The 24367-nt window shown below is 46.2% G+C and overlaps 1 protein-coding gene across 2 annotated transcripts; it reads right to left on the bottom strand.

Annotated features, from left to right (window-relative positions):
* Positions 1-644: 644 nt before the first annotated feature.
* On the bottom strand, positions 645-22806 carry LMAN2L (lectin, mannose binding 2 like). Of its 2 annotated transcripts, XM_011381991.2 has the most exons (8): positions 22573-22806; positions 21247-21365; positions 18325-18442; positions 17456-17538; positions 5407-5568; positions 5200-5314; positions 2369-2488; positions 645-2042 (listed from the first exon to the last, which is right to left on the bottom strand). In XM_011381991.2, exons 1-8 carry the CDS (start codon positions 22796-22798, stop codon positions 1900-1902), a joined length of 1086 nt encoding a protein of 361 aa, XP_011380293.1. In that variant the 5' UTR covers positions 22799-22806; the 3' UTR covers positions 645-1899. The 2 variants fall into 2 exon arrangements, with proteins under 2 accessions (XP_011380293.1, XP_011380295.1); XM_011381993.2 differs by lacking the exon at positions 5407-5568 and having other exon boundaries at positions 22573-22795.
* Positions 22807-24367: the final 1561 nt, after the last annotated feature.

Below are 24367 nucleotides of genomic sequence, written 5' to 3'. Positions count from 1 at the left end.
GACTGGCACAGCGCTCCTCTAGGACACACCTACTCGGCCTTATTCATGGAGGGAAATATTTATTTCTAGAACAAAAAGAGCTAGGGCAAGACACACGGAGCTGGGTCAGACAGCCTGCCAGCACCGCATGCCTCCCTAAGGCAGCAGGGCTGGGTGAAGTTGCATCTCAGGGCTCCCCACCTCTTTAAAAAGCCCCAGGGCATCATGAGCTGGGTTCACACAAAACCCACAAGTTTGAGCTCTCTCACACACCCCTCCCCTGCTGAGACCCTCCTCCTGCACCACTGCCCCCCATCTCAGGAGCCCACCCAAACCGTCCACTACAAGGGTCTATCCCATCTCCCCTTGAACTCAAAAAAGACAAAACAGCCATTAGCCTGGAACTCTGCTGCTGCTGTTGGGGAGGTGTTAGGAGGTCCCCACCCCGACCCCACCACAGTCTGCCAGGAGCTTCCTTAAGTACCTGGAAAGGATGAAATGAAAACCCACACCAAGCCAAGGGGACCCTTCCTCTCTTATGGGCTGAGCTGAGGGTCTCCCAACCCAGGATATAGGGCAAGGACTGAAGGGCTTGGGGCTCAGAAAAATGCCCTGGACCCTCCCCCAGACCCACACCTAGAAGGAAGGACATCAAAGTCAGAAGCTCTTGTTTGGTTTCCATCAGCCATTTTACGAATTCCCTCAGGCTACAGAAGTACATGACTGGAGAGCTCAGAGCTCCAACCTTCTGGAGTCAATTCCATCACAGGGCAGACAGGGGAGCAGCACATGATCCCTTGTCAAATAAGGCAGTGGAATAAGGGCGACCCTAGAAGAGTGACACTCAGGCTCTGGTGCTCAGTGACAACAAACACTCCCAGGCACAGATAACTGGGTCTCTACCGTGCTCAGATTTGCAATGAACACAGCACCTCTTTCTCATCCATTAGGAGGAGAGAAGCCAGACTTCCTCCTGGGGGTACTGGCCAAGGCTGTAGGAAGAAAGCTTCCTTACATTCTGAACATGCAGAGCAGAGGCCAAAGATCACGACAGACACAAAACATGCAGCTACCAGGCTCTGGATGGGACAGGAGCATCTCCACGTGGTCGAATCATACAGCAAATGCTGCTTTTGGTGCCAAACGCTGGAGCTGGTCACTGTCAGGATCAGTCCCACCGCATTCATGAAATCTTCCAAGCTTACTCACTTGCACAGCAACTTCCAGCTAAACATGACTGAGGACCTAACGGGACCTACCTGGAAAGGCCGCAAACACACCAACAGAACCAAGGGCCATGCTGACCAACAAAGGCCAGAGCAGCGAGCCAAAGCAGAAAGCCCTCCCCTCCGGCTAGTTCATGAGGGTTAGTGAAATACATCTGTTTTGTAGCCCCAGCCCCAAAAGAGAGGCATCGAATGGCTTCCAGCCCAGGCTGCATTGGGGTAGGGGGGCAGAAGTTTCCATCCAGATTCCAAGGATGCTGCCAGGTGGACAGAGGCTCAGACAAAAAGCAAAAAACAGAAAACAAACGGTGGGAAGGTACGAGGAGATCTTGGAAGGTTTAAACATGAAGCATGAGGATCCTGAGTCCAACGCCAAGGCAGCCCGGGCTTTGGAGTCCTTTTCTGTGATCTTGGCATCACAGCAGCAGATACTATCTCCACCCCTCAAGCTCCCAGGGGAGGACTGCAGGGAAAGGCACGTCACAGCATGGCCCTGGGGGGTGGGCTTCCTGAACCAGAGTCAGAGGGCCCACAGATGACCGTGTCCCTGCATTCAAAGCTCTAGTGACAGAACAGAGTCCCTGACCAGTTGCTGGAGACTGAAGATGACCGCTGGGCTGTGTGCTCAGGCCAGCACCTGCTCCTCCCATCCCTCACGGTGATAGCCACAGAGGTGGCAGTGGCACTTTAGGGCTCAGTAGAAACGCTTTCGGCTCTGTTCCTGCCACTTGTTATAGAGTATGATCCCGATGACAATGGCAAATACGGAAAACACCAGAGAGAAGAAGACAATGAGGAAGAGGGCCAGGCCACTCAGGGGTGGCAGTGGGGCTGTCACTGAGGAAGTGAGAGAGAAGCAAGTCAGCACCAGGGAGCCTACCCTGTTGGGAAAGACTGCCCCACAAGCCACCCCCAGGCTCTGAGCCCTTTTCAGGGGCTAAAGCCCAGATTCTCCCTTTCCAGGTGCCTCAGTTTAAAATGCAGCAGCCTTATCCTGCTCATCTGTAACCAGGAGATAAGTGACAAGCAGGTGCTAGTGCTCTGTATTCCTCAGGGGCAGGACAGGGAGAAGCCCTGCTAAGGGTAGGTGCAGGTCACCTCTGACTGCCCCCAGCGCTATGGCCCTCCCCTTCATGGGCTGTCCCCAGGGTCCCCGTGCTCACTTGCAGGTAGCTTCATGTTGTCGACCGAGGGCAGGAAGACATCTCGATGAAGCTTCTCCTCTTCTGGGGTTCTCTCCACTGTCAGCTCAAACAGCTTCAGGGAGACAAGGTCGTGGTTGTCTAGGAAGAGAACAAGGATACTCAGGCCCTGCAGACGCGGATTGGAGCATCTTGGTTCCAGCTTCTGGTGCACAGCTAACTGGCAGGGACCTTAAAAAAATAAGTGAAACCTCTATTTTCCCATGTAAAAATAAGGCAAGGGAATGGGGAATATTCTCTATTATTCTGTATTTAAAGTTTTTATCAACAAGCATGCATTACCTGCATAATTTAAAAATGTAGAGACAACACTAAAATGAAATCCCATATGCTACATAAAACCTTCCAGCCCAGTGAGGCCAGCAGCACTGCAACCCCTTTAGTGGCGATAACATGCACAGGCAACACAGGAGTGGGCCTCCGGCAGCTGTGTGACAGCTGCAAGCAGGGCACAGCTACCGGACACATTTCCCCTCTGGACTGGGCCTAATGCTTTGTAGCTTCTTGAAACTGACCCCTGAATCTCACTAGTAACTACGAGAGAAAGGATCAAGGAATTAGGGGCTTGATTTTTATCTCTTTAAAGTGTCATTATAAACTCACTGATTCAGACACATTCGATGCGTTGCACCACACTGAAGCTGTACATTTTGATGTTCAACTCGACTGGTCTTGGTCCCATGGGAGCCTGTTCGGTTGGCTCCTGAGCCCTTTTATATGAACTCAGAAGTTAGGGTTATCTTCCTGGCTCTTCTGGGAAGTCTTGCTTGTACACTTCCTGCCTCGAACCTGCCATTTCTCCAAGCTCTTGTTCCTCTCAGTGGTGACTGTTCTTCAGGGACCACAAACCTGAGTGCCAGGGAGCTCATGGCTGCTTGGTTGGTCCCCAGGGACCGGGCTTCTTATCATTTCTATTACTAGGATGGCTTCCACACCTATTTGGACTCTTAGAATCTTTAGCAGACATGAAAAAACTAGATTTGCCTTCAAACAGAAAAATGTTTTCACTGTCAGGACTGAGTTTAAACCATGGACAGGATAAAAGGCCAGGGCAACACCCCTCACAATGTATTATCCTCATCCTCCTAACAATTCTTGAATTCGCAGTAGCCCTTATCCAAGCCTATGAGAGGTACCAGGGCTGAGACAGCTAAGGTGCGCCCAACTTTCTCAGCCATTTTCAACAATCCACTGAGTTACAGCAAGAAGGTACCAACAGGAGAGATCTTAAGAGAAGGATGCAGATCACAGACTTAATATCCTAGGCATCGCCACCAAAAGCCAAGAGCAAAGGACACCTTAGGATAAACAAAGAAGTGATTATTCTCTTTGGCCACTGCTAACAGCTAGAAACAACTTCCCACTGAAAAGTACATCGTCAAGTTAACTGAAAGCAGGTCCCAGAAACCTGTACGCTCAGAGAGAAACCATAGTAGACAAGGAGATCTCTTTCAACTGGGTCACATTACAAGATTACATTGCAAAGATCTAAAGCTTGTGCCTCTTGTCCCTGTGCCAGGAAGAGCTCTGTCTTCCAGCTTCAGCCTGCCTGCACAGTATTCAGAACCTAGTGGCCAAAAACTAACATCTTTAAGTGACAGAAAGCATGCTACCTGGAGCTGGGGGTGGAGGCGGGGGAGGGCGGGTACAGCAAAGGGGCACAGAGAACTTTGCAGGGATGGAAACGTTCTGTGTCTTGGCTGTGACGGTGATGACACAGGTGTAAATATCAGTGAAAACTCTTCAAGCTATGTACTTCTGTAGTATGGAAATCACATCCTCAAAAAAAATCAGTTGCCAGGATTTGAAAAATTAGATTTCCTTTTAAAAATCCAGATTCCTGGATTCTCTTGAAAACTGGAAGCCATGGCCTCACTGAGACCACATTTTTCTTGGCAATAATGGCTGGAACTGAGTAGCTGCTGCCTACTTCAGATAGGTGTTTGCCTCTCTGTCACAAGAAAATTCTATTCCACGTTAGCTTTACTCATAATAAATTAGGTCCAAAAACTCAAAAGTCTATTTTTTTTTTTTTACTTCTTCTCGACATATGATTTGAGCTAAAGCCCAGGAGAGAACAAGCACATAGAAGAAGACACAAATTAGGACAAGGAGGTAGAAAACCCCAAGGAGATAGGAAAGCACAGATAGCAGGCACTTGTGAGTGCCACATCCATTACAGCAGGCAAGAGCTTAAGAGTGACTGGTCAGACAAGCTGACAGAGGGTACAGAGCCAGGGCTGAGAACAGAGTGCCACACATGGCAAAGACACAGAAGTAACTTTCACGAGACAGCTAACACCGTGGCAGAGACTCAGGGCCAAGGCAGCATGCCAAGAGCGGGAGAGCCGGAAGCAGGAGCATCTGTACACACAACACATTCAGAAATCTGAATACGAAGAAGTGTCTGGGGGTCAGTGAGAGAGGGTAGCAACATCGTGGGGAGGTCTGCTTAAGGGAAAGGGTCCCAAGCATGTCAGGAAGGGGAGGAGCCTGACCAGAATGGCAGCATCAGTGATGGGAGAGTGCAGACCCCAAACCCAGGCTGGAGGGCGGGCTCTGTGAGGGGGCAAACGCTGCCGTCCCTTGGCACCGACCATCTCCTGAGACAACTATCCGAGGATGGCCTCAGCCTAGGGCGTTAAGGGACTGGGTATGAGGTGCAGGACGATAAACACTCCCAGGGCACCTGCCTCCCAGAGCCCCATTCATCTGGCTCCCTCTGAGAAGCTGAGGCCTGGCTTCTGAGACGTGACCTCAGTCAAGGCAAGTAAGGTGTGTACGTGTGGTACCCGAGAGGTCCCCGGTGATGGAGGAGGTGCCGAAGTAGTAGCCCCGGGGCAGGCGGACCCCAGGCACCTCGATGCAGTCCCTCCACTCGTGCTTGCCGTCAATGTCCATCATAATCTAGAACAGAGAGAAGAGAGAGATCAGGGCCAGGCCATAGGAGCAGGAGCCAGACAGCTCACACTGCCAGCTGGTCCAGAACAGAGACTCACCGTCAAATGCCTCTTGACATAGCGGATCACAAGGAAGGTGTCATAATGGAGGTTGCGCACAATGGCTGTACAGCCCCCCAGCTCTGTTGGCCTCCCATCCCGCTCATGATCATAGCTGAGGGAGCCGTTGTTCACCATGGCAGAGATGTAGGGAAACACTCGCTGGGAAAGCAAAGGAAGCACCTTCAGACATGCCTGTGCCAATGGTGACAAGGATAGTGCACTACAAGCTGAGTTCTACAGTGACCAGATGACCACTCAGACTCACTGCCAGTGGCCCCCAAGATGCCACACTCAGATGGTCACCCAAGGGACATGGCCCAGGAAGTGACTGACTCTGCCCCCGCCTTCAGGAAGCCTCTGTGCCACAGACTCGGTGGGTGAAAGGGCCCGAGACTCTGGCGTCTGGCATGAACCCTCCCAGGGGTCCCTGCTGGGCACGGGTATTCTGCCCGAGACCAGTGACTTTCATTTTATGCATATGTGTCTATCTATCCAGATGCCATGTCAACTTCCTGAAGAAGAAAATCACTCACCATGCGTCTTGTATGTTTCTACCTCGGCACTATCCCTTCCCCCAGGGTGCCTTGGACACAGCAGGTATTCTGAAAATACTTGTCTAATCAGGAAAACCTTTCCATTCAGGATAGCTCCTTTCAAATCCTAAAACCCTCTAAGCACACAATGCTAAAGGACTAGGACCCCAAGAGGGCACTGCCAGAGCCAGGTTGCCAGATGCTGTTCTCCAGCCACAATGGCTGTTCTCAGGCAAAGACCTTCCAGCCCACTCAGCTTCAGCCCCACACAACTTCTCCCAATGTGATATTTGGAGCAAGGTCCCCCCACTGCAAGTTTCCCAGATCCCACCTATTTTCTACCTACTTCAAAGTCCCTCCCCCCCCAATAGCATTTAAGAGCAAACTCCTTCTCAGAGGTAATGAATGAGCTAATAAGCGCTCCAGAGCAGCCCAGTGCTGGGCAGTGCAGAAGAGAGGCGAGGAGACACGACATGCCACTTCCTCGGCGAGTTCTTCGCCGCCCTCAACAGTCAACATGCAAGGTGAAGATGCACTCGAAATCAGAGACTGGTGACCCTTGAGACATGGATTCTAAACAGTAGTGAATGGTAGATGGACACACAGGGAGTCAGGGATGGCCATGGGTGTCAAGAACTGAGTACCTGGACTCCTGGAGAATATCGCCTCTTCTGGGCCTGAGAGGGTCCAGCAGGTTATTATAAAACAAGAAAGGGCACAGAAGACAGGAGACCAAGTCAGAAAGAAACAGCATGGGAGAGCTGAGTGCCAGCTGTGGTAGATAAGCAAACTGACTTCATTCCCCATGCAGAATCTTAGGGTACATGGAGGGCATTCAAATCCTTACACCCCTCAAAATTATAGGCAAAACGATATGCACAGATGCTTGTACACCTTCTGAGGAGAGGGTGTGTAACTGTCACCAGACCCTCAAAGGGGCCCACTAGGAAGACCGCTCTAAAGCCCTGAAGCTTTCAGATGCTTCATAAAACACAAGGTGCCACACCATCCAAGCAGGCCCCACTTATGACTCAGAGTCAGGGGACATTCTGCAGACATCGAGTTGGTCTGTACCTAGACTGCAGTATTTCTGTAGCAAAGGGACAGGAGTGACAAACAGGGCTAAGTTCTTCCAAATTCAAGGTGTCCTTTCCTGCCCAGGACCTCAGGATATAGCTCTAGCCAGAAAGACAAAAAGCCCACCATCTGAGAGGCTATGAAGTTAACGCTAACCCTAATAGGTCTTGTCACACTAACCTGCATATGGGCAAGGAAAAGCTACATGGGAGCGTTGTAACACGACAGGTTTAGAAAAATCATCAGGCTCAAGGGTATTCAGTTTTGCTCCAGAAAACTGCTACAGTTCTAGCAACAAGAGACACCTTACATAGGCTCAAGTAAGCCCTGCCCCGTGCGGAGGGGGCGAAGGTGTAGAGCCCAGAACAATCCTCCCTCTGACACTTTATGGGCACCTGATGGGCCAAGCACTGTTCCAGATGCTGGGCTTTAATGGGAAACAAGACAGGCATTTGCTCACAAGGAGCTGACATCACAGTGGAAGAGACAAACAATAAATAAGTAAATAAAATTTCAGACAGTGATAAACGCTCTGATGAAAATAAAAGAGGCACTACAACAGGGACTGATGAGGAGATGGCCTCTAAACTGAGACCCAGGTAGGTAGAGGGTCCACTGGCAACATGGGGGTGGCGTGTTTATGGACGAGAAATTCAGCTGGTGAGGAGGCTGGGGTGAGCTTGGGCAGAAGCCACAGAGGAGTGCAGGGTGGGCCTCCAGGTAGGCGCCAGCAGGTCTGCATGGGCCACCAGTGGACTACGTACGTGCAGGACTACAGGGTGGCAATTTGGTCAGGGGGTGACCAAATTGCCATGGACCTTCGCTTCTATGACTAACATCTAAAGCAAGGGCTCCACGGGCATGGCATCAAACACTGTACAGAAATGGGCTTGACACGAAACTCTTCTGAGGAACAGTAGCAGAGGAAGGAGTGTCATGCTCCAAGGACCGATGACCCCGAGGCTGGCTTCACGCAGCACTCAACCACCTGTGACCACAGGCTAAACTGTAGTGCTCATGAGCATGCCCAGGACAACCATCCTCAACCTGAGGCTGCTGGGTGCCCAGTTACCCAGGTAACAGCCACAGGAAAGCTGTGGCCTCAGGGTCACCTGGGGAGCTTTCAGCAGCACAGACACAGGCGCCCCTCAGTCATAGGCCCATCCAGGAGGTCAAGAGTAGGACAGAGGATTCTTTCTTAAAAGTACCACGGATGCCTGTATTGTGTAGCCAAATTTAAGAAACACTGCACTAGAGGCTGAGCCCCACAGCTGTGGAGCTCCTGGAGCCTGTCAACTTCAGCACCTTGTGACCCGGTCCGGCTCTGTCCCTCACTCTAGTAGTAAGTCTTTCAATGGACCTTATTTTCTATGCCCGGTGTTTGTGAGGTGTTTCTTGGGTAGCCGCTAATGCGCAAAGCAGCAATTTCCTCTCCTTGGAAGGCGGCCTATATGTAGGTAGAACCGAGGGGTCACTGACTCAGGCAAAAGTGGTGGTTGCATTCCTAATTTAAGAGTCATCAACAATTAGGAACTCCAGGCTGTTGTGCAAATGGCCATTGTCTATAGGGCGGAAAGATGTTTCTACATTTTTGTCCTACAAGGCCACTTAAAAGAAAGCCTCTTTCTCTACATAGTGGCTGCGCCTTTGGCAAATCTCCACTGAAAGGAGGCCCGTGGTTTATGGGGCCTGCACTGCCACCCCGCATGGCCGAAACCTGCAGCCCATGCACCCATGACCAGGGGGTGGGGAGACACGCTCTAACTGTGGGCACGCCACTTGCAGCTGCACAGCCCTGCGTGGGTCCCAGCAGCTCTCTCAGACTGTCTCCTCAGTGGAAGCAGAGGGAGTAATGTGCTCACAGGGTGAATGATGAAGACAACATGAGACATGCAAAGCATCGAGTACAGTATCCAGCATTCAGTGGGGAGTCAACAAGTGTTCATTCAATCTGCGACAAAATTAATAAACTTCTAGACAGAAACAGTGTTCACAGGTATTCGCATGTAAGCACAAAGCCAAACAGCCATGGACCATTAAAATCTCCAAAAATATTTGGGGATTAATAGGTTTGCCTTTTTGGGGTTTTTGATCTACTAAATATACTAAAATACAATAATGACAGAACAACCATCTTTATAAACATCATTTTTTAAAGGAACACTTTAACATCAAAAAAAAAAGAACTATGTAATGTCATAATAAAACACCTGGCATTTATGAAAAGTCACCTCATTGTTCCCACTCTGAGAGCCGTGAAACCCTATCACCAAGCGACATGAGCTTGTGAACATGGGAGCATTTGGGAGCCGCGCTTTAGGGCGGTTTTTCCAACTAAACCATCCTGTAGCTGAGTAAGCCAGCCATGTCTGTTCTCTGGAACCTGGATATGAAGAAAAGGACGGTGGGAGAGGAGGGAACAGAGGCAAAACAGCTACTGCCCAGATGTCTGCACAATATCCCTTATGAATGTCATTTAGCGGTAAGAACAGCCAGCATTTTCTGAGAGCTTGCTCTGTGCCAGGCACTGTACTCAGTAAAGTGCACATATGCATTCCCTTAATTACCACAAGCAGGGGGTTGTGGTATTAGTCTCCCATTTCACAGGTAAGGGAATGCTTAAGAGAATACAGATGGCAAGCAGTGAAACAGGCAGTCTGGCCCCAGGGCCCTGGCTCCGTCACTGTGCTACTCTGCTCTCTGCATCTATCACTAAGGAAAAGTGCTTACTTAGGACATGCTGGGAGGTACAAAACCAAAAATCTAAAACAAAACTAGGTCTCCAAACTGCAGAGACCCTGAAACACAGAGAAATATAGATAGACACACACAGAGAAGTAAAGGAAAAGGACGAAGCAAACGTAGTAAAACATTTTGGGGAATCTGAGCACCCCAGAATTATTTGCTGTATTCTTAGGACTTATCTATAAGTCTGAAATTATATCAAAATTTTAAAAAAGATGAATCTGTACCTAGTATTTACCATACTCTCAATTTTTCTATATATCTAAAAAGTTTCAAAATTAGAAGTTTAAAAAAAACAGTATGTTCATATGATGCAAAGTTGCTTTTAAAAAGATGTTCATAGTTTTGCTTTTGTTTTAGCCTTTTCTGATTTTCCTGTAACAAGCTTTTATATAAAAATAAGAATTAACAAATGCCTCTTCTACAACACCTCCCTCACACCTCCATTTGATCCTCCCCTCAGACGACTGGTGGAACACATTCACTGCCACTTCCACAAAGGGACACTTTTCAGACTGACAAGTCTGTAAGTTGCTAGTCCTACAGAAACCTTCATCCAACTAATGCTTTACATGGGAACCCATCCTACACAGAGTGCGATCAGTGAGACTACCGCATTATCGAGTAGCATGACAAGGCCCCAAATTACTACTGACCTACACTGGTGACTCTGTCCCCAAGGCTTAAACCTCCTCCTCTTAAGAATACATAAAAGGGGTGCCTCCAGCCTTCTGATGCTAGAACGCCTTCACACACGTGAACAATATCATGGTCTCTTAAATTCATAGAAGTGACTGTAATTCCATTTATCCTAGTTGAGACCCCACTAGAACAAAAGCCAAATGATGTCATTTGAGGACCTAAATAGTGCTCTAAAATCAATAAACAAAACGAGACATGCCCAAATACCAAACACTGAAGTCCCGGGGCCCATCTCCCCATATTCAAAGCACAGCCTGACAGCACATAAGTGCTTCTTGTGAACGAGACAAACTTGTCTATAGTTTTCCTCTGTGGAGCAGATCTATGAACCTCCAAAAACTGTACGTAAAATCCACCAGGTGCCAGCAGCTTTCTGTGGGCTCACTCCATTCACTGTATTCTCCAAAGGGGCAACCTCAAAAGGTAAAGAACCCAGAGGGGAGTGTGCCTGCTCCCTCCTTCCCCTCTCCGTCACTGTCCCATAAACATCACCTTCTCCTCGCCTTCACTCAGTTCTAGCAGAAAGTCGCACATTTCAACTTCCCTCGAAAACTAGCTCTCACCAATGAAGCCCAGCCTCAATGCCGCGTCACTCTGGAGAGCCTGCCAATCTTCCCCAACCGGCTTTCCAACGGGGTCTCTTGGGAGACACACTGCCTCACCTGGGACTGAAATGAAAACCCTAAATCACACCCATGGTAGATGACAATGAGAACTTAAGACATTCTGGAGTCTTTAGGAAGCTAAAGATTGTCTTCACCAACAATAGAGAGACCAAGTGGGACCAGGGTCTCCACCGAGGGAATGTGTTTTTAAACTGAAGGGCCCAGTATTGTTAATTTTCTTCCAGTTTCAAAGGAGGAAAAACAATCATCACATTAAAAAACATGGGAAACCCCTCAAACTAGACTTCCCAGCTGGCCTGACCTGGGAAGAGCAAGGAGTTTCTCCCTGGTCCCCTACCAGCTGTCACCCTCCATGGAGTGAGGCCTAGCATCTCACTGGGAAGAATGAGGACAAGGCTGCAAAGGGTTGCACGTCCGTGCTCCCCTTCCAGAAGGCTTCTGCTCCTCGCACTCTGATTTTAGCAGAAAGACATTCCGGCTCCAGGGTTGCTACTGAGGTCCCTGCAACTTTTCACCAGCACCTGGGAAGTGATGACCATGAGCTGATGACTTCAAGTGCCAAGAAAAGACGGTCAGGTTATGTTTTAATTAGCATTTTAACAAAACAGCAATACTAAGATATAATTCACATACTGCACACTTCATCTATTTAGTCTATAATTCAATGGCTTTTAGGATATTCAGAGTTAAGATTGTGATTATAACAAATATTAGAACATTTTCATCGCCCCCAAAAGAAACCTCAGACCCACCAGCAGTCACTTACCTCCCAGCCCCCCACCCAGCCCCAGGCAATCACTTATCCACTGTCTCCATAGTTTGCCTACAGTTCATTTGACTGGGATCATACAATATGAGGTCTTCTGTAACTGGTTTCTCTCATTTAGCATGCTTTCAAGGGTCATCCACATTGGAGCATGTATCAATGCTGAATGATATTCTACTGCTTGGATACATAACATCGGTTTGGCTACTCATCGGTTGATGGTCATTTGAGTTGTATCCATTTTCCGGCTATTATGAATACCCTGAACATTCACGTAAAAGCTCTGTGTAGATATGTTTTCATTTACCTTGGGTATATACTGGGGAGTGAGATCGCTGGGTCGTGTAAATTCCATTTAATTATCTGAAGAACTGCCCGTTTTCCAAAACAGCCACTCCATTTTACATTCCCACCAGCAGTGTATGAACGTTCCAATTACTCTGCATCCTCTCCAACACTTGTCATCACCTCTTCTTCTTCATTTTAGCCACAAAAGTGGGAGTGAAGTGGCATCTCATCATGCTTTTGATCTGTAGGTCCCTAATGGTCAATGATGTTGAGGTCTTTTAATGTTTATTGGCCATATGTGTGTTTTCTTTGCGGCAATATCTATTCAGATCCTTTGATCACTTTTTAATTGGGTTGTCTTTTTTATTATTGAGTTAAATCTAGAATATATAGTCTCTTACTAGATATATGATTTGCATTTATTTTCTGTTATTCTGTGGGTTGTCTTTTCACCTTCTTGATGGTGTCCCTCAAAGCACGAAAGTTTTTAATTTTCAGGAAGCCTTCTATTTTTTTCTTTTGTGGTTTTTCTTTCTGGAGTCACACCTAAGAAAACATTGCCTAATCCAAGGTCATGAAGAATTAACCCTGTTTTCTTCTAAGAATTTTAGTTTTAGCTTTTACCTAGTTTTTTGATCCATTTTGAGTTAAAATTTGTGTATGGTGTGAGGTTGGGGACAACTCCATTATTCTGCCTGTGGATATCCAGTTGTACCAGCACCATTTGTTGAGAAGATGATTCTTCCATTACATTTTCTTGACGCCCTTATCAAAAATCAACTGCTCAGAAATCTGAGGGCTTATCTCAGGACTTTGAAACCTATCGCATTGACCTGTATGTCTACTTCACGCCAGCACCACAGTTTGATCACTGTAGTGAGTTTTGAATCAGTACGTATGAGAGAGACCTCCAATTTTGCTCTTCTTTGGCAAGAAAGATCATTTTGGTTTTTCTGGTTCTCTTGAATTTTCACTGATTTTAGGATTGGCTTGTCAATTTCTACAAGGAAGCCAGCTAGGCTTGCAAGAGACAGGGATTGCGTCAAATCTGTAGGTCAACGTGGGGAGTATCACCATCTTAACAATGCTAAGTTTTCCCACTTATGACATGCAATGTCTTCCCATTTACTTGAGTCCTTAATTTCTTTCAACAGTATTTCATAGTTTTCAAAGTATTGGGGTTTTTTGTTAAATTTATTTCTAAGTATTTTATTCTTTTTGACCATAGTGTCACAGGAATTGTTTTCTTTAATTTTCTGACTGTTCAACAAAAGCACATAGAAATAACATCTGATTTTTGTATGTTGATCTTGCATCCTGCAACTTTGATGAATTCATTTATTAGTTCCAATAGTTTATGGCTTCTTTAGGATTTTCTATACACAAGATCATGTCAACTACAAACAGAAACAGTTTTACTTCTTCCTTTCCAATCTGGGCATTTTTTATTTTCTTGCCTAATGGCCCCAAATAGAACTGCCAGCACAAATGCTGAACAGAAGTGGTGAGCAGAGATCCTTGTCTGATCTGAGGGGGGAGAGCAACCAGTATTTTATAACCAGGTGTGATGTCAGTGGGGTTTCCAAAGATGCCCTTGATCAGGCTGCAGAAGGCCCATTCTAGTCCTATTTTGTCGAATGTTTTTATTATCATAAAGAGGTATCAAATTTTCAGATACCTTTTCTATGTCTATGGTTTTTGTCCTTTATTCTAGTAATACGGTCTATCATTTTAATTTTCAGATATTAAACCAAATGTGAATTCCTAGAATAAATATATTTGGTCATGGTGTATAATCCTTTTTATATGTTGCTGGATTTGATTTGCTGGTATTTTGTTGCTAATTTTTACATCCATATTCATGAGAGATATTGGTCTCTTATTTTCTTGTTATGTCATTTTCTGGTTTTGGTATCAGAACAATCCTGGCCTCAAAGAATGAGTTGGTTATGTCCTTTCCTTTTATTTTTAGTAAGGGATTGAGAAAAATTAGTAGTAATTCTATTTCCTATATTTGGTAAAATTTACCAGTGAAGCCATCTGGGCCTGGGCTTTTCTTTGTGAATCATTTTTAATTACTATTTCCATCTCTTGTTATAGACTTATCCAGATTTTCTACTTCTTTCTTATTTTCTATTTCTTCAACTACCATTTTAACAACAATTTATGATCTGGCTACCTCACTGTGGCACAGGTAGTAAGTGCCCCACATTCCCAAATACCAAAGTTCTTGACATACTCACTTAAACTGTAATGTGACTTTGGATAATCTGTCGTGATTTCAGAGCCAAACTTAAACTCAATGCACATCCTGAACCCCCTAGGCCCTTCTCAGATGCATTACTGGTTGCTAGCATTCTCCCAGTATTTCCTCAGGAGCAAATGTGGTAGGAAGTGAGTTGAGTAACAAGGTCATATGCACTTTGGTAACAAGAAAACAAGGAAGTAGAGAAACGCTGCCACCACAGCACTTTGAGGGTCTGATGGATGTTCTACACCCTCTTACAGGCTCCTGTCCTCGTCATCCAGCACATCTTCTACACATGACATCTGCAAGTTTTCGAAAGGTACTGTTATTTGTCACCCTTTCTTTATGTGTTCAAAATAATAAAGCCAAATAATGAGACGACAGTCTCTGAAGTCAAACCAAGAGTCACTGACAAGTTTTTTAACTCTTCTGGACTTTGGTTTCTTATCTATAACGGAGGAGTAGTAATCATATCTACCTAAAAAGGTTTTTAAGATAGTAAATAATACACAAAAAGTGCTTGAAACAATGGCACCTTTACGTACCATATCAAAGCATAAACCACACCACTAACAAAATACATCTGATCTTAGTTTCTAAAATAGTTCCAGGTTGTTAGGATGTAGAAAAGTATACTTTCCACACTCTCTGCACTGAGTAGCTCTAAGGACTGACATTGCATAGACCATATGAGAATAATAAATGTCTCCATTCTCAAGGAAATCCACCCAGCAGAAGAAAACAATGCATGGGAGGTGACAGAGCATCATAATTAAAAGCACAGCCTCTGGAATCCAGTGGACCTGTGTTCAAAATCTGGATCCACCTTCATCAGCTGTTACCTTGAACGAGACTTTTCTAAGCTTCTGTTTACTCATTGATAACATGGAAAAAATAATGCTATAAGGAGATGTGATGAGGATGAAGACAATATTTACGAAGTGCTTGGCACATACAGCCACCTTATAAATAAAAACTACTTTTATTAGGTTTCAAATTTTTTTGTTTTAATTTAAAGAATTGTTTAATCAATAAAATAATAAGGCAACAATGATTTTGGTCCATGGGTTCTCAATTCTGGCGGTACACGTGACTTACCTGGAAATCTTTGAAAAAGAAAGGTTGCCTAGACTGCACCTAAGACTAACAGAATCGGATTCTCTGAGGTTGTTCCTGGACAGCAATATCTTTAAAAGCTCACCAGGTAATTCCAACGTGCAGCTGAGAGTGAGAACCGTAAGAGCTGGCCAGAAAAAGAAGTCCAATTTTTACCATCTGAAACTAATTTTTGTAATAGCTACTCTTCTTACGAAATAAGCCCATCGGACCTGCTCTCTCATGTTAGAAATGCTCCTATCTGAGGGTGAAATGGAAGCCAAGACAGTCTGAACCATTCATTTCTGGGAGAAACAGAGGGCCAGGTTTAAAACTCTAGTCATGCCCTGAAGCCCAGACCTCTTGTTTAGATGTGCTTCTAACTGCCACCATGTCCTCAGCTGCCAACGTAATCACGACAAGCCCCCATTAAATTCCTTTAATGCACTTACTCCCTTAGAATACAGTCCAGACTCCCTAACGGGAGCACCGCCCTTCAGAATCTGGCCTCACAGTGCACATGGGGAAGACAAACCACACACGTGCAGACTGTGCCGGTACTGACCTAAACAGCCAAACCACCAACCGCCCAAGACGACACTGCTCCATCTCCATGGGCAGTGAATGTGCCAAGGAAAACAGAATTACAACATGAATGGTGCCCCTGGAATTGGGCAGCATGGCAAGACGGCTGGCCCGTCTCTCTCTCTCTAGCCTCATGTCTCTCTGATCCCCCTTTTTGATCTCACGCTCATTGCCCCTTCTCTCACTTTATCACCTTAACACATGCTTTTCCCTCTGTATAAAACACCAGCTCCTTATTCTGCAAACCTCAATGACAATGTCACTTCCTGGAAGAAGTCTTCCCTAACAGCCGCCGCCACCACTGTCCCACCCCAGGTTAAATGTGGCTGCCATGTTTTCCCATCGTACCAGCCAGCTCCCCTACCAGCATTCTCATGCATCAGTGCTACTGAGTGCAAGGACCACGTGGCCTGGCTCACTGATTCCCAGAGCCTGGCACCTAGAAGGGGCTGATGGACAGTGGAATGAAGAGGGCCCAGAAGCAATTCTGAGCTGACCCACGACAAAGGGCCCTTCTCCCGACTGAGGTCTCACTTTGCATCTCCTCCAAGGTGAACTCTGTGGGAAATGTTAAAAACAAACCTCGGTGTTACACATACAATGATGTGTTCCTCCAATTTTTTATAAGTTTGAAATTTTTCATAAACTTTTGCGGTAAAAATAAAGTGAGTTCTAACTCCATCCCTAATCTGGTCTTTCTTGCTGAATATTATTTAGCCACAGGATACCCAGCAACAACCTGTCACAATCATTTTCCCATCATCCGATGGCAGAGCCACTGGGCAGAGAGTACCAAACTGCTGCTAGAATTAAGAAAGTATGAAAGAACATATAGAGTCTGCAAAAAGAGGCAAAATGCTTCTGCCAACAGCCAGATACCAGTTTCCTCACAAATGCTGAGATTTCATCCATTTCCTCCAATAGCCTTTCCTACAGGAGAGCAGAACTGCTGTCCAGGTCTGAGAACAGGAAGAAGAAAAAATTGCCGGACAGAGTGAGCAAGCTGCAGGGGAATGCAGCAGTGATGCACTAAGTCAGGGGGCCAAGTGACATAAGTCGGCTTGCTCTGGGGCAGGCTGACCAGCCAACCACTGACCCGCTAAGCATGCTCACTTCTGGCAACCACCTAATGTGCAGAACACCGTTAACGCTAGAGAGAAACCCCCTGTTCAGACAGCCATTCTCCAAAGATTGTGTGCCACAAACAGTTCTCTCTAGAAAAAACCCTGAAAAAGATATTAACTTGTGAAGTTCAACAGATGAAGAAAGTAGAACCAAAACCCTCACTTCCTGTTCCCTCTGCTCCCTCCTCAGTAGCATTTCTGAGGCAGAGGACAGAGACGTCCGTGTAGCTGACCTAAGCTCTGACACTTGCCATTACCTCTTGCTGCTTCTCTTCATTGGGGTAGGTGTCTACAAATACTCCCAGCCCCACAAATTTGTCCATGTTTCCAAACACAGGCCCTAGAGAGAGAGAACAGATGAACAATGAAATAAAGCAGGAGATGATAAAGGAATCCTACAGCACTACGATGGAGAAAAAGTGAAATTCAAATGACTCCCAGGCCTCAGTTAAGATGAGAAAGCACGTAAAAGCACCCAGCAGAGTGCCTGGCCTGTAACAAACACCAAGAAGCATCTGCAATTGTTTGTTACTGAGGGCGGGGAAGAAAAGGCCGCTCAACCCTGTTTAGCACTATAGCTGCTTCCTGGTCCCAGTTGGTTGCTAAGGTGCCCCTAAAGAACTCTGCTTCACAAACACCTGATGACGACCATGCCCCGAGAGAGATATGAATTCCCAAGTTCAACTTCTTGTTGCAAAAGAGACCAAGTCGCATCAGGCGGAGTCGGCCCTCTGCTTGGAGCATTGGCTCCTGCACGGCAGGGGGAAACAGATACCTCTTCTCCACCCAAAAGTGCTGAGGTCGGTCCCGGTGCCACCCCTGAAGGGTCACTCACCTAGTTGTCAGTGTTCGGGAGAGCCAGCGCCTTCACCCAGCCAACAGGCCAGGTGACTTCACGGGGAAGTCAGAAGGAACTAATAAGCAAGAAATGGCCCCAGGATGAGTCAAAGTCAGCTGTTTACGAGGACTCAGACCCCATTCTAGAGACTAAACAGGCCAGTCTTTATCCAGATATCAAGGGAGAGGGAACATTGCTGGCATTGTGGAAATGCACCCTTCTCAAAAAGAGGAAACATGAATAACCAGGCCAGTCACACTCCACAAGAGCAACCCAAGATCCCAATACCTGGCTGCATCCGATCCTTGGTATACCAGATGGCCAAGCCATCCCCATGCAGATTCTTCTTCCCTTGTCCATGGATTCTGAAGTGCACCTGCAACTCCCAGTCTCTCAGGAAACATGGCTAAAGTGAAAAAGACACCAAGGTCAGTGAAAAAGCATGAAATATGAACCCTTCAAGCCCTCATCAGTGGTCTACAGACTTGGAAACATAAATGTAGGATACGTGAAGCTAAGGTCTAAAACTGAAATCTAAGACTTGCTACTTATCTGTGTCACAAAATTAAACAGATTGAGCCACTTCACTGTACGTGAGATTTAATATGAAAAGTGAATAAACCTCCCAATTATCTTCAGTGTTTCTCAATGCAAACAGGACAGTACATCAAAGCTGGAGAAGACACGCAAACGCCATGGAAAGCTACCGTGATCCCACATCCAGCCCAGTGGCTCACCCCAGAGAGGATAGGTGGCTGCATGAACTCACTTGCAGCTCAGGATCACTTCTCTGACAGAAAGATTCTAAAAAGCTTGGCTTTAAAGGAAGGTTGAAACCTCATTCATTGCAAATGAATAAGAAAAACTAAGTTGTCATGCAACAGTTTCCGGGAATAATTAGCAGATGCTATACACAATTCTAATTAGTTAGACTTGGTCCTATGCCAAGCTGAGGGGTGAGCGAGAGTTCCCATGACAGGGAGTAAGTTACAGTTGCCAAAACCTCATGCTCATGGCCAAGAGGCACAAACGCACTAGTAAGACCACCAGCATCACCACCACCACAGACAGCCTCTGATGGGGAAACATTATGGACATGGGTACAAATCAGGCCTATTTCTTATTTTGAATTGTGTATCAAACCTTGGGAAAACGAAGAAGGAGGTAAGTGGATGGTTAAGCGCTTTAAATAGGTGAATGCTTCCAAGTAGAAACCAGAGTGGGTGTTTGGTTTGGAGACTCCTGGTTGAAGATCACTGTGTGTGAAGAAAGTCAGGGAAGAGGAGTGGACAGACCATGGGGCTCAGCCAAAGGCTCTCCAGATAGATTGTTCTGGCTCTTGACAACAAATTGTTAGGTCATTTTCAGTTTTCAGTTTAATTCTGGGAAATCTCTCAAAAGTACTAGTAGTAGGAGTACACAATCCAAATGAAAGGGTGCAGAATCTTTTGAATTTACCAACAAACCCTGAAATCTCCCTACCTGTGTTGTCATTCTCGGTTCTCATCTTTCTGCTGTTACATTTAGATTTCAGGGCAAGGGTGGAACTCAGCAGCAGGAAGCTGCTCGTAGCCACTGGGTAGGTGTCAGGCTCCTGGGAAGAGGGCAGGGCCTGTGAGGCTTGCGCCAAGCCGAAAGGTGTCTGTTGCTTACCCTGGCCCATGCAGCGCAGTGCTCTGCAGCTCAGCTCAGGGCCATGTCTAGCAGCAGCTCTGACACCTCGCTGTGCGTTAGATTCGCCCAATGGTCAAGCTGCACCCCATTCCCATTAAGTCAACATCTCTGGGGGTGGGACCAGGCATCAGCTCCCACGGACAGCCAAACATTCGAACCACTGCTCAAACCAATGCATCCTATCCAAGTAACTCAGAAACAACTCCAAGGCTCTTTCTGAGAGTCAGGTATCAAAACATACAGGTAGCAGGGAATCTGAAAAAGGTAGGAAAACTAGAGCCTGGACTACAATTACTGCTAAAAGATTTATGTAGAGAGCTAGCAAGAAGGCAGCAAAGCATCAAGCCCTGCACATATATCATTTAGTAACCCAGAGACCTCCATCTACGAACCTTATAACAGATGTAGAACATAACAATGCATGTTTCTATAACCATTATAATAAGCTCCTACCTAAGCTTCTTCATGTCTATGGTCTCATTGTATTCTCACGACCACCCTCATGGGCACATAGAACAGTTATTATGAAGCACATCCAATAGACGGAGAAACTGAAGACCGAGAGAAGTTAATTGCCTGCCGACGCGCGCGGTGGGTCTGTGACACAGCTAGATCTGGAACCTGCGTCTTTCCGCTGGCAGCCCTTCACTTCTACCACCAGGACACACGGCCCTGTGCTCTGTCCACAAATGAGCCTGGCACTACTACAGTCTGGGTTAAGGCGCCAGCTTGTGCAATGGCTTACGTAAAAACTTCTCTTCTCCCTCTGCTCCTTCAAAATTCTCTGCACGTAAAGTTAACAAGGAAAAGAATAGTTCCCTTTTCTGAGGTTCACTTATCTACAACTAATGATAAAAACCATGGAAAAGTAAGTTCTTAGCTTATGAGAACCCAAAAGAAAATATCAAGGATGTCAAGGTCATTCCCAAAAGTAGTTGTAAAAGATTTAGAAAGAGCCCTGGAAACTGAAAAGGAAGCATCATCTTACACTTGTACAAAATCACAGTGCAGCTGCACCAGGAATGCTGCATTCGCTTCTTGCCGCCATACCTCAGGGAAGACAATGCAGCTAGAAAAGGTCCAGAGAAGGACAAGTAAAATGACCAAGGGTTCAAAGTGGCTTCCGCATGGAAATAAAACTTAAAATTAGAATCTGCAAAGTGAAATAACAAGGTAAGGGGGAATACTGGGATGAAGTTTGGAATAAATTTAAAAGAGCAGTCTTCTACTTTCCAAAGTAATTTAACATGAGTTATTAATCTCCAAGAAGTCATATGATCAGGTCAATCAGAAATTAAAGACATTTCAGAAAACAGAATCAAAATGACTTATTTTTTATAATTAGGGCAACAGAGAGCCTTTCTTTAAATATCTGATTTCATTAGGAAGGTCATCATAACCTCTGAAATAAAAACCCTTGATATCCACATAAGACTGAACACTGGGGAGAGACGGTAAAATTAAGTCACAATACGTCCCTGGTGAACTTTCTTGAGCTTTTTGGGTCACCAACACAGGAGGGAGAAAGAGTCTTACCACCCGGTTCCACAGGGCACCCTGTTTACTTTGCATATCTGGGGTAAGGCGGATATACTGGGTCATCACCATGGCGCTGCCCATCAGATTCCACAGCGAGGAACTGCCTGTGCCCACACCTACAGGGAGGAAGTATATCAGTTCATGCCCTTTAACACCAACCTGTTCAGAAAGCCAGCACGGGCCCTCAGGAAGCTGGAGTCATCTTTTTTTTCCCTTTCATGTCAATCTCCAACCTCCTGTAATTCGTAAATCTTAAATCCTTACTATCTTTACCTTCCTTTCATAAAACCCTTCTCAGGTAAAGATCCCAAAGTACATCATAGCTATCGCTTTAGCCATGCCACAGTGACCAGAATTCAGATCCATTCTTCCCTTTTAATATGTGAGTAAATTTTAGCACCGTGAAAGAAAAAAATGCCCCAGTTAAATCAAAAAAGAGCTTGACTCTCAGGTCTCTGAGGCTTAATCACATTCCTTTAAATAATCCAAGCCTGACCCGGTACCTCAGACTCGAAGCCCCTTGAGAGTGAGAACTGTGTGTCTGTATAAACCCCAGCAGTAGCAGAGACCAGCAAAAAGGAAGCGCTCCATGTATCTGCGAAGTGAATAAATAATCACCCTTAGCGGCCCTGTAAACGCTGGTGCACTCAATTTTGTTTGTTTGCTGTCCACCTACCCACATTCCAGTGGAGAAAGAGACTTGCGTTAGCTAAGTCACGTGCACTGATTTGGTCCTCTTTGTAGCCAACTATATAAATTCTCTGCTTGATAATCTGTGCCTAGGGGCCTGTGAACCCTAAACAGATCAAAGGTACCAGCCTCTTTCATCAATAGGGCTCCTGCACGGGAGAAGGGCAGGTGTTTTAACTGGCAAGAGAATTTCATTTTTTTCAATCGGACCAAGTTCTACCCCAGTTCTGCCTCCTGCTTTATTTCTAGCACATCTACAGCTCTGTCCCGAGACGAGCTCATTGCTAGTGGCCCTCCATCAATCGCTACCACTCTCAGTCTTCTCCCCTTCCCATATTCTTCCTGTCCAACTCCGAGCCCCGCTTTGTCCAGGCCTAGCGCTAGCGAGAACCAAGAGCCTTGCTTGCTTGGACCTACTGGAAACTTCCAGCGCTAAATGCGCGGAGGTTGCGGGGGAGCCTCGGAAAGTTGAACCCTACCCTTGGATCCTAAACACGGCGGGAGTCCCGGTGGGCCCCCACCCACCGCCAGAAGTTTCCTGGGGCCACGAAGCCCACCGCCGCCCGCCTCTACCGAGAAGCTCAGGTCCCGAAGCCCTCCCTGCGCACGACCACCTCGCCCGGGGCGCCTCACCCTGGTAGGGCTTCGACAACGAGTGCTCCCGTTTCAAGTACTCGAACGTCTGACCCGCCCCGACTTGCCGTGGGCCCTGCCCAGAACCCAACAAAAGGAGAAAGAGCAACATCCTGGGCCCATTCGGAGCCGACAAACGTCGCGCCCAACACCGCCACCACCCCGAGCGACCCAAAGTCGCCGCCATCTTTCCCACCGCCGTCCCTTCATCAAAAGCCCTCCCCATCTCAGAAACCATTGGCCCATGAAACCATCTGGCCCGCGTCCCATTGGTTCTTGTTCAGTCCCCGCCCCCACAGGTGAGCATCTCGCCGATTGGGTGGCTTGGGTTTAGTTGCCTTGCCAACCCGGGAAGGGAGCGTGGCCGAATGCCTGTACTCCCTTATTTGCATTTGACCTGCGCTCCGCAAGGCCTGGTGGGATACGTAGTGATTTCCTTGTGTCGGCTATCCAGAGTGGATTTAAAGAGATAAAAGGTTTCTTCTGCGATCTAGAGTAAATTTAAAGAGATAAAATGTTTCTTCCTGTCCCATGCAAACGTTCTATCCTTCCTGCCATACCATCTTCGGCTGTGCCGACCTATCAATCAGAAGCATGTAGAACTGAAAGGAAAAATAGACAAATCCACAATTAAAGTAGCTGGAAAATTGTGAGGAAAGTTATCAAATTTACAAGATACTTGAACAGCACTATCAAACAACTTGATGTGATGACATTTATAGAAACTCCACCCAACAACAGCTGAAGACTCATTCTCTTCAAGTGCAAAAGAAACATTTCCCAGAGAGTTTGGGCCAAAAAAAATTTTTTTTTAAATGGGCCAAAAATAAAGATAAAAAAATACCTCCACAAATTGAAAGCACACAAAGAATAAGTGAACTTGACCAGAAATCGATAACATAAAGATTTCTGAGAAACCTCAAATATTTGGAAATTGAACAACTCACTTCCAAATAACTATGAAGGCGTAGTAAGAGGTAGTACTGGAGGACTTGAGCAGGCCTTCTAAGAAATGAAACAGAGTAAACAATCCCTTACCTGGGTAGCAAAGCAATACACAACACCCTGAGACCAAAAAAAGTGAGTCATCCCAGTTTCTCTTTTTCCTCATCAATTCCACCATGCAATCAATAACTAATCAAGTCTTGATAACTTTATTTTTACTTTGCAAAGCTATCACATCCTATCAATCCCTCCCTTTGTCTTTCTCCAGAACCACAACAACATGTGTCCCTACTGTTCTCGATACCATCATCCACAGGGCCACCCAACTGATCTAAACCATCTATATCTACCATGCCACTTTCCGAGTGCCCGGGTTAAATGAGCTGAAAATAGTAAAGCTCTTAGAGTAGTTCTGGCATGTAGTAAGCATAACGTCATCTTCATTATTATTAACAGAGCCCTTGATGGCTCATCATTACCTGTGGGGAAGAGATTCAGCCACTCAACTTGGCACACAAAGTCCTTTGCCATCAGCCCTGAGCCTCTTCTGGCCTTATTACCCTCAGCTCCCTCCCTTCATTCATCTGCTCCAGCTTCCCCTCTTCCCTCTGGGGAGCCCCACTCTGAGCTCTCAATGTACCCCAAGCACATTTCTTATAGAGCATCTGCCTTCACAATAGACTTAACCAAAATTAACTCTTCCCTGAGCATAAATATATTTAATAAGAGAAACATAAACATAAGCCTGTTTTACAGAGGATCAACTTTTTAAATTAAAGCTGTCACAGCCATTGATTTTTTTACACACTCCACACAAAGTATATGTTTGATGATAAGACATTATAAATTG

This window comes from Pteropus vampyrus, unplaced genomic scaffold (assembly GCF_000151845.1).
Source record: "Pteropus vampyrus isolate Shadow unplaced genomic scaffold, Pvam_2.0 Scaffold461, whole genome shotgun sequence".
Taxonomy (NCBI): Eukaryota; Metazoa; Chordata; class Mammalia; order Chiroptera; family Pteropodidae; genus Pteropus; species Pteropus vampyrus.
Note: the sequence above shows the minus strand (reverse complement) of the source record. Positions and strands in the feature narration are given on the sequence as shown.

Excerpts from the sequence above, each read along its gene's own strand:
- LMAN2L (XM_011381991.2), bottom strand. The coding sequence starts at position 22,798 with ATGGGGAGGGCTTTTGATGAAGGGACGGCGGTGGGAAAGATGGCGGCG. Across the intron at positions 17,539-18,324 it reads CAAGGATCGGATGCAGCCAG|GGCCTGTGTTTGGAAACATG; the intron begins GTATTGGGATCT and ends CTCTCTCTCTAG. Across the intron at positions 2,043-2,368 it reads CAACATGAAGCTACCTGCAA|TGACAGCCCCACTGCCACCC; the intron begins GTGAGCACGGGG and ends TCACTTCCTCAG.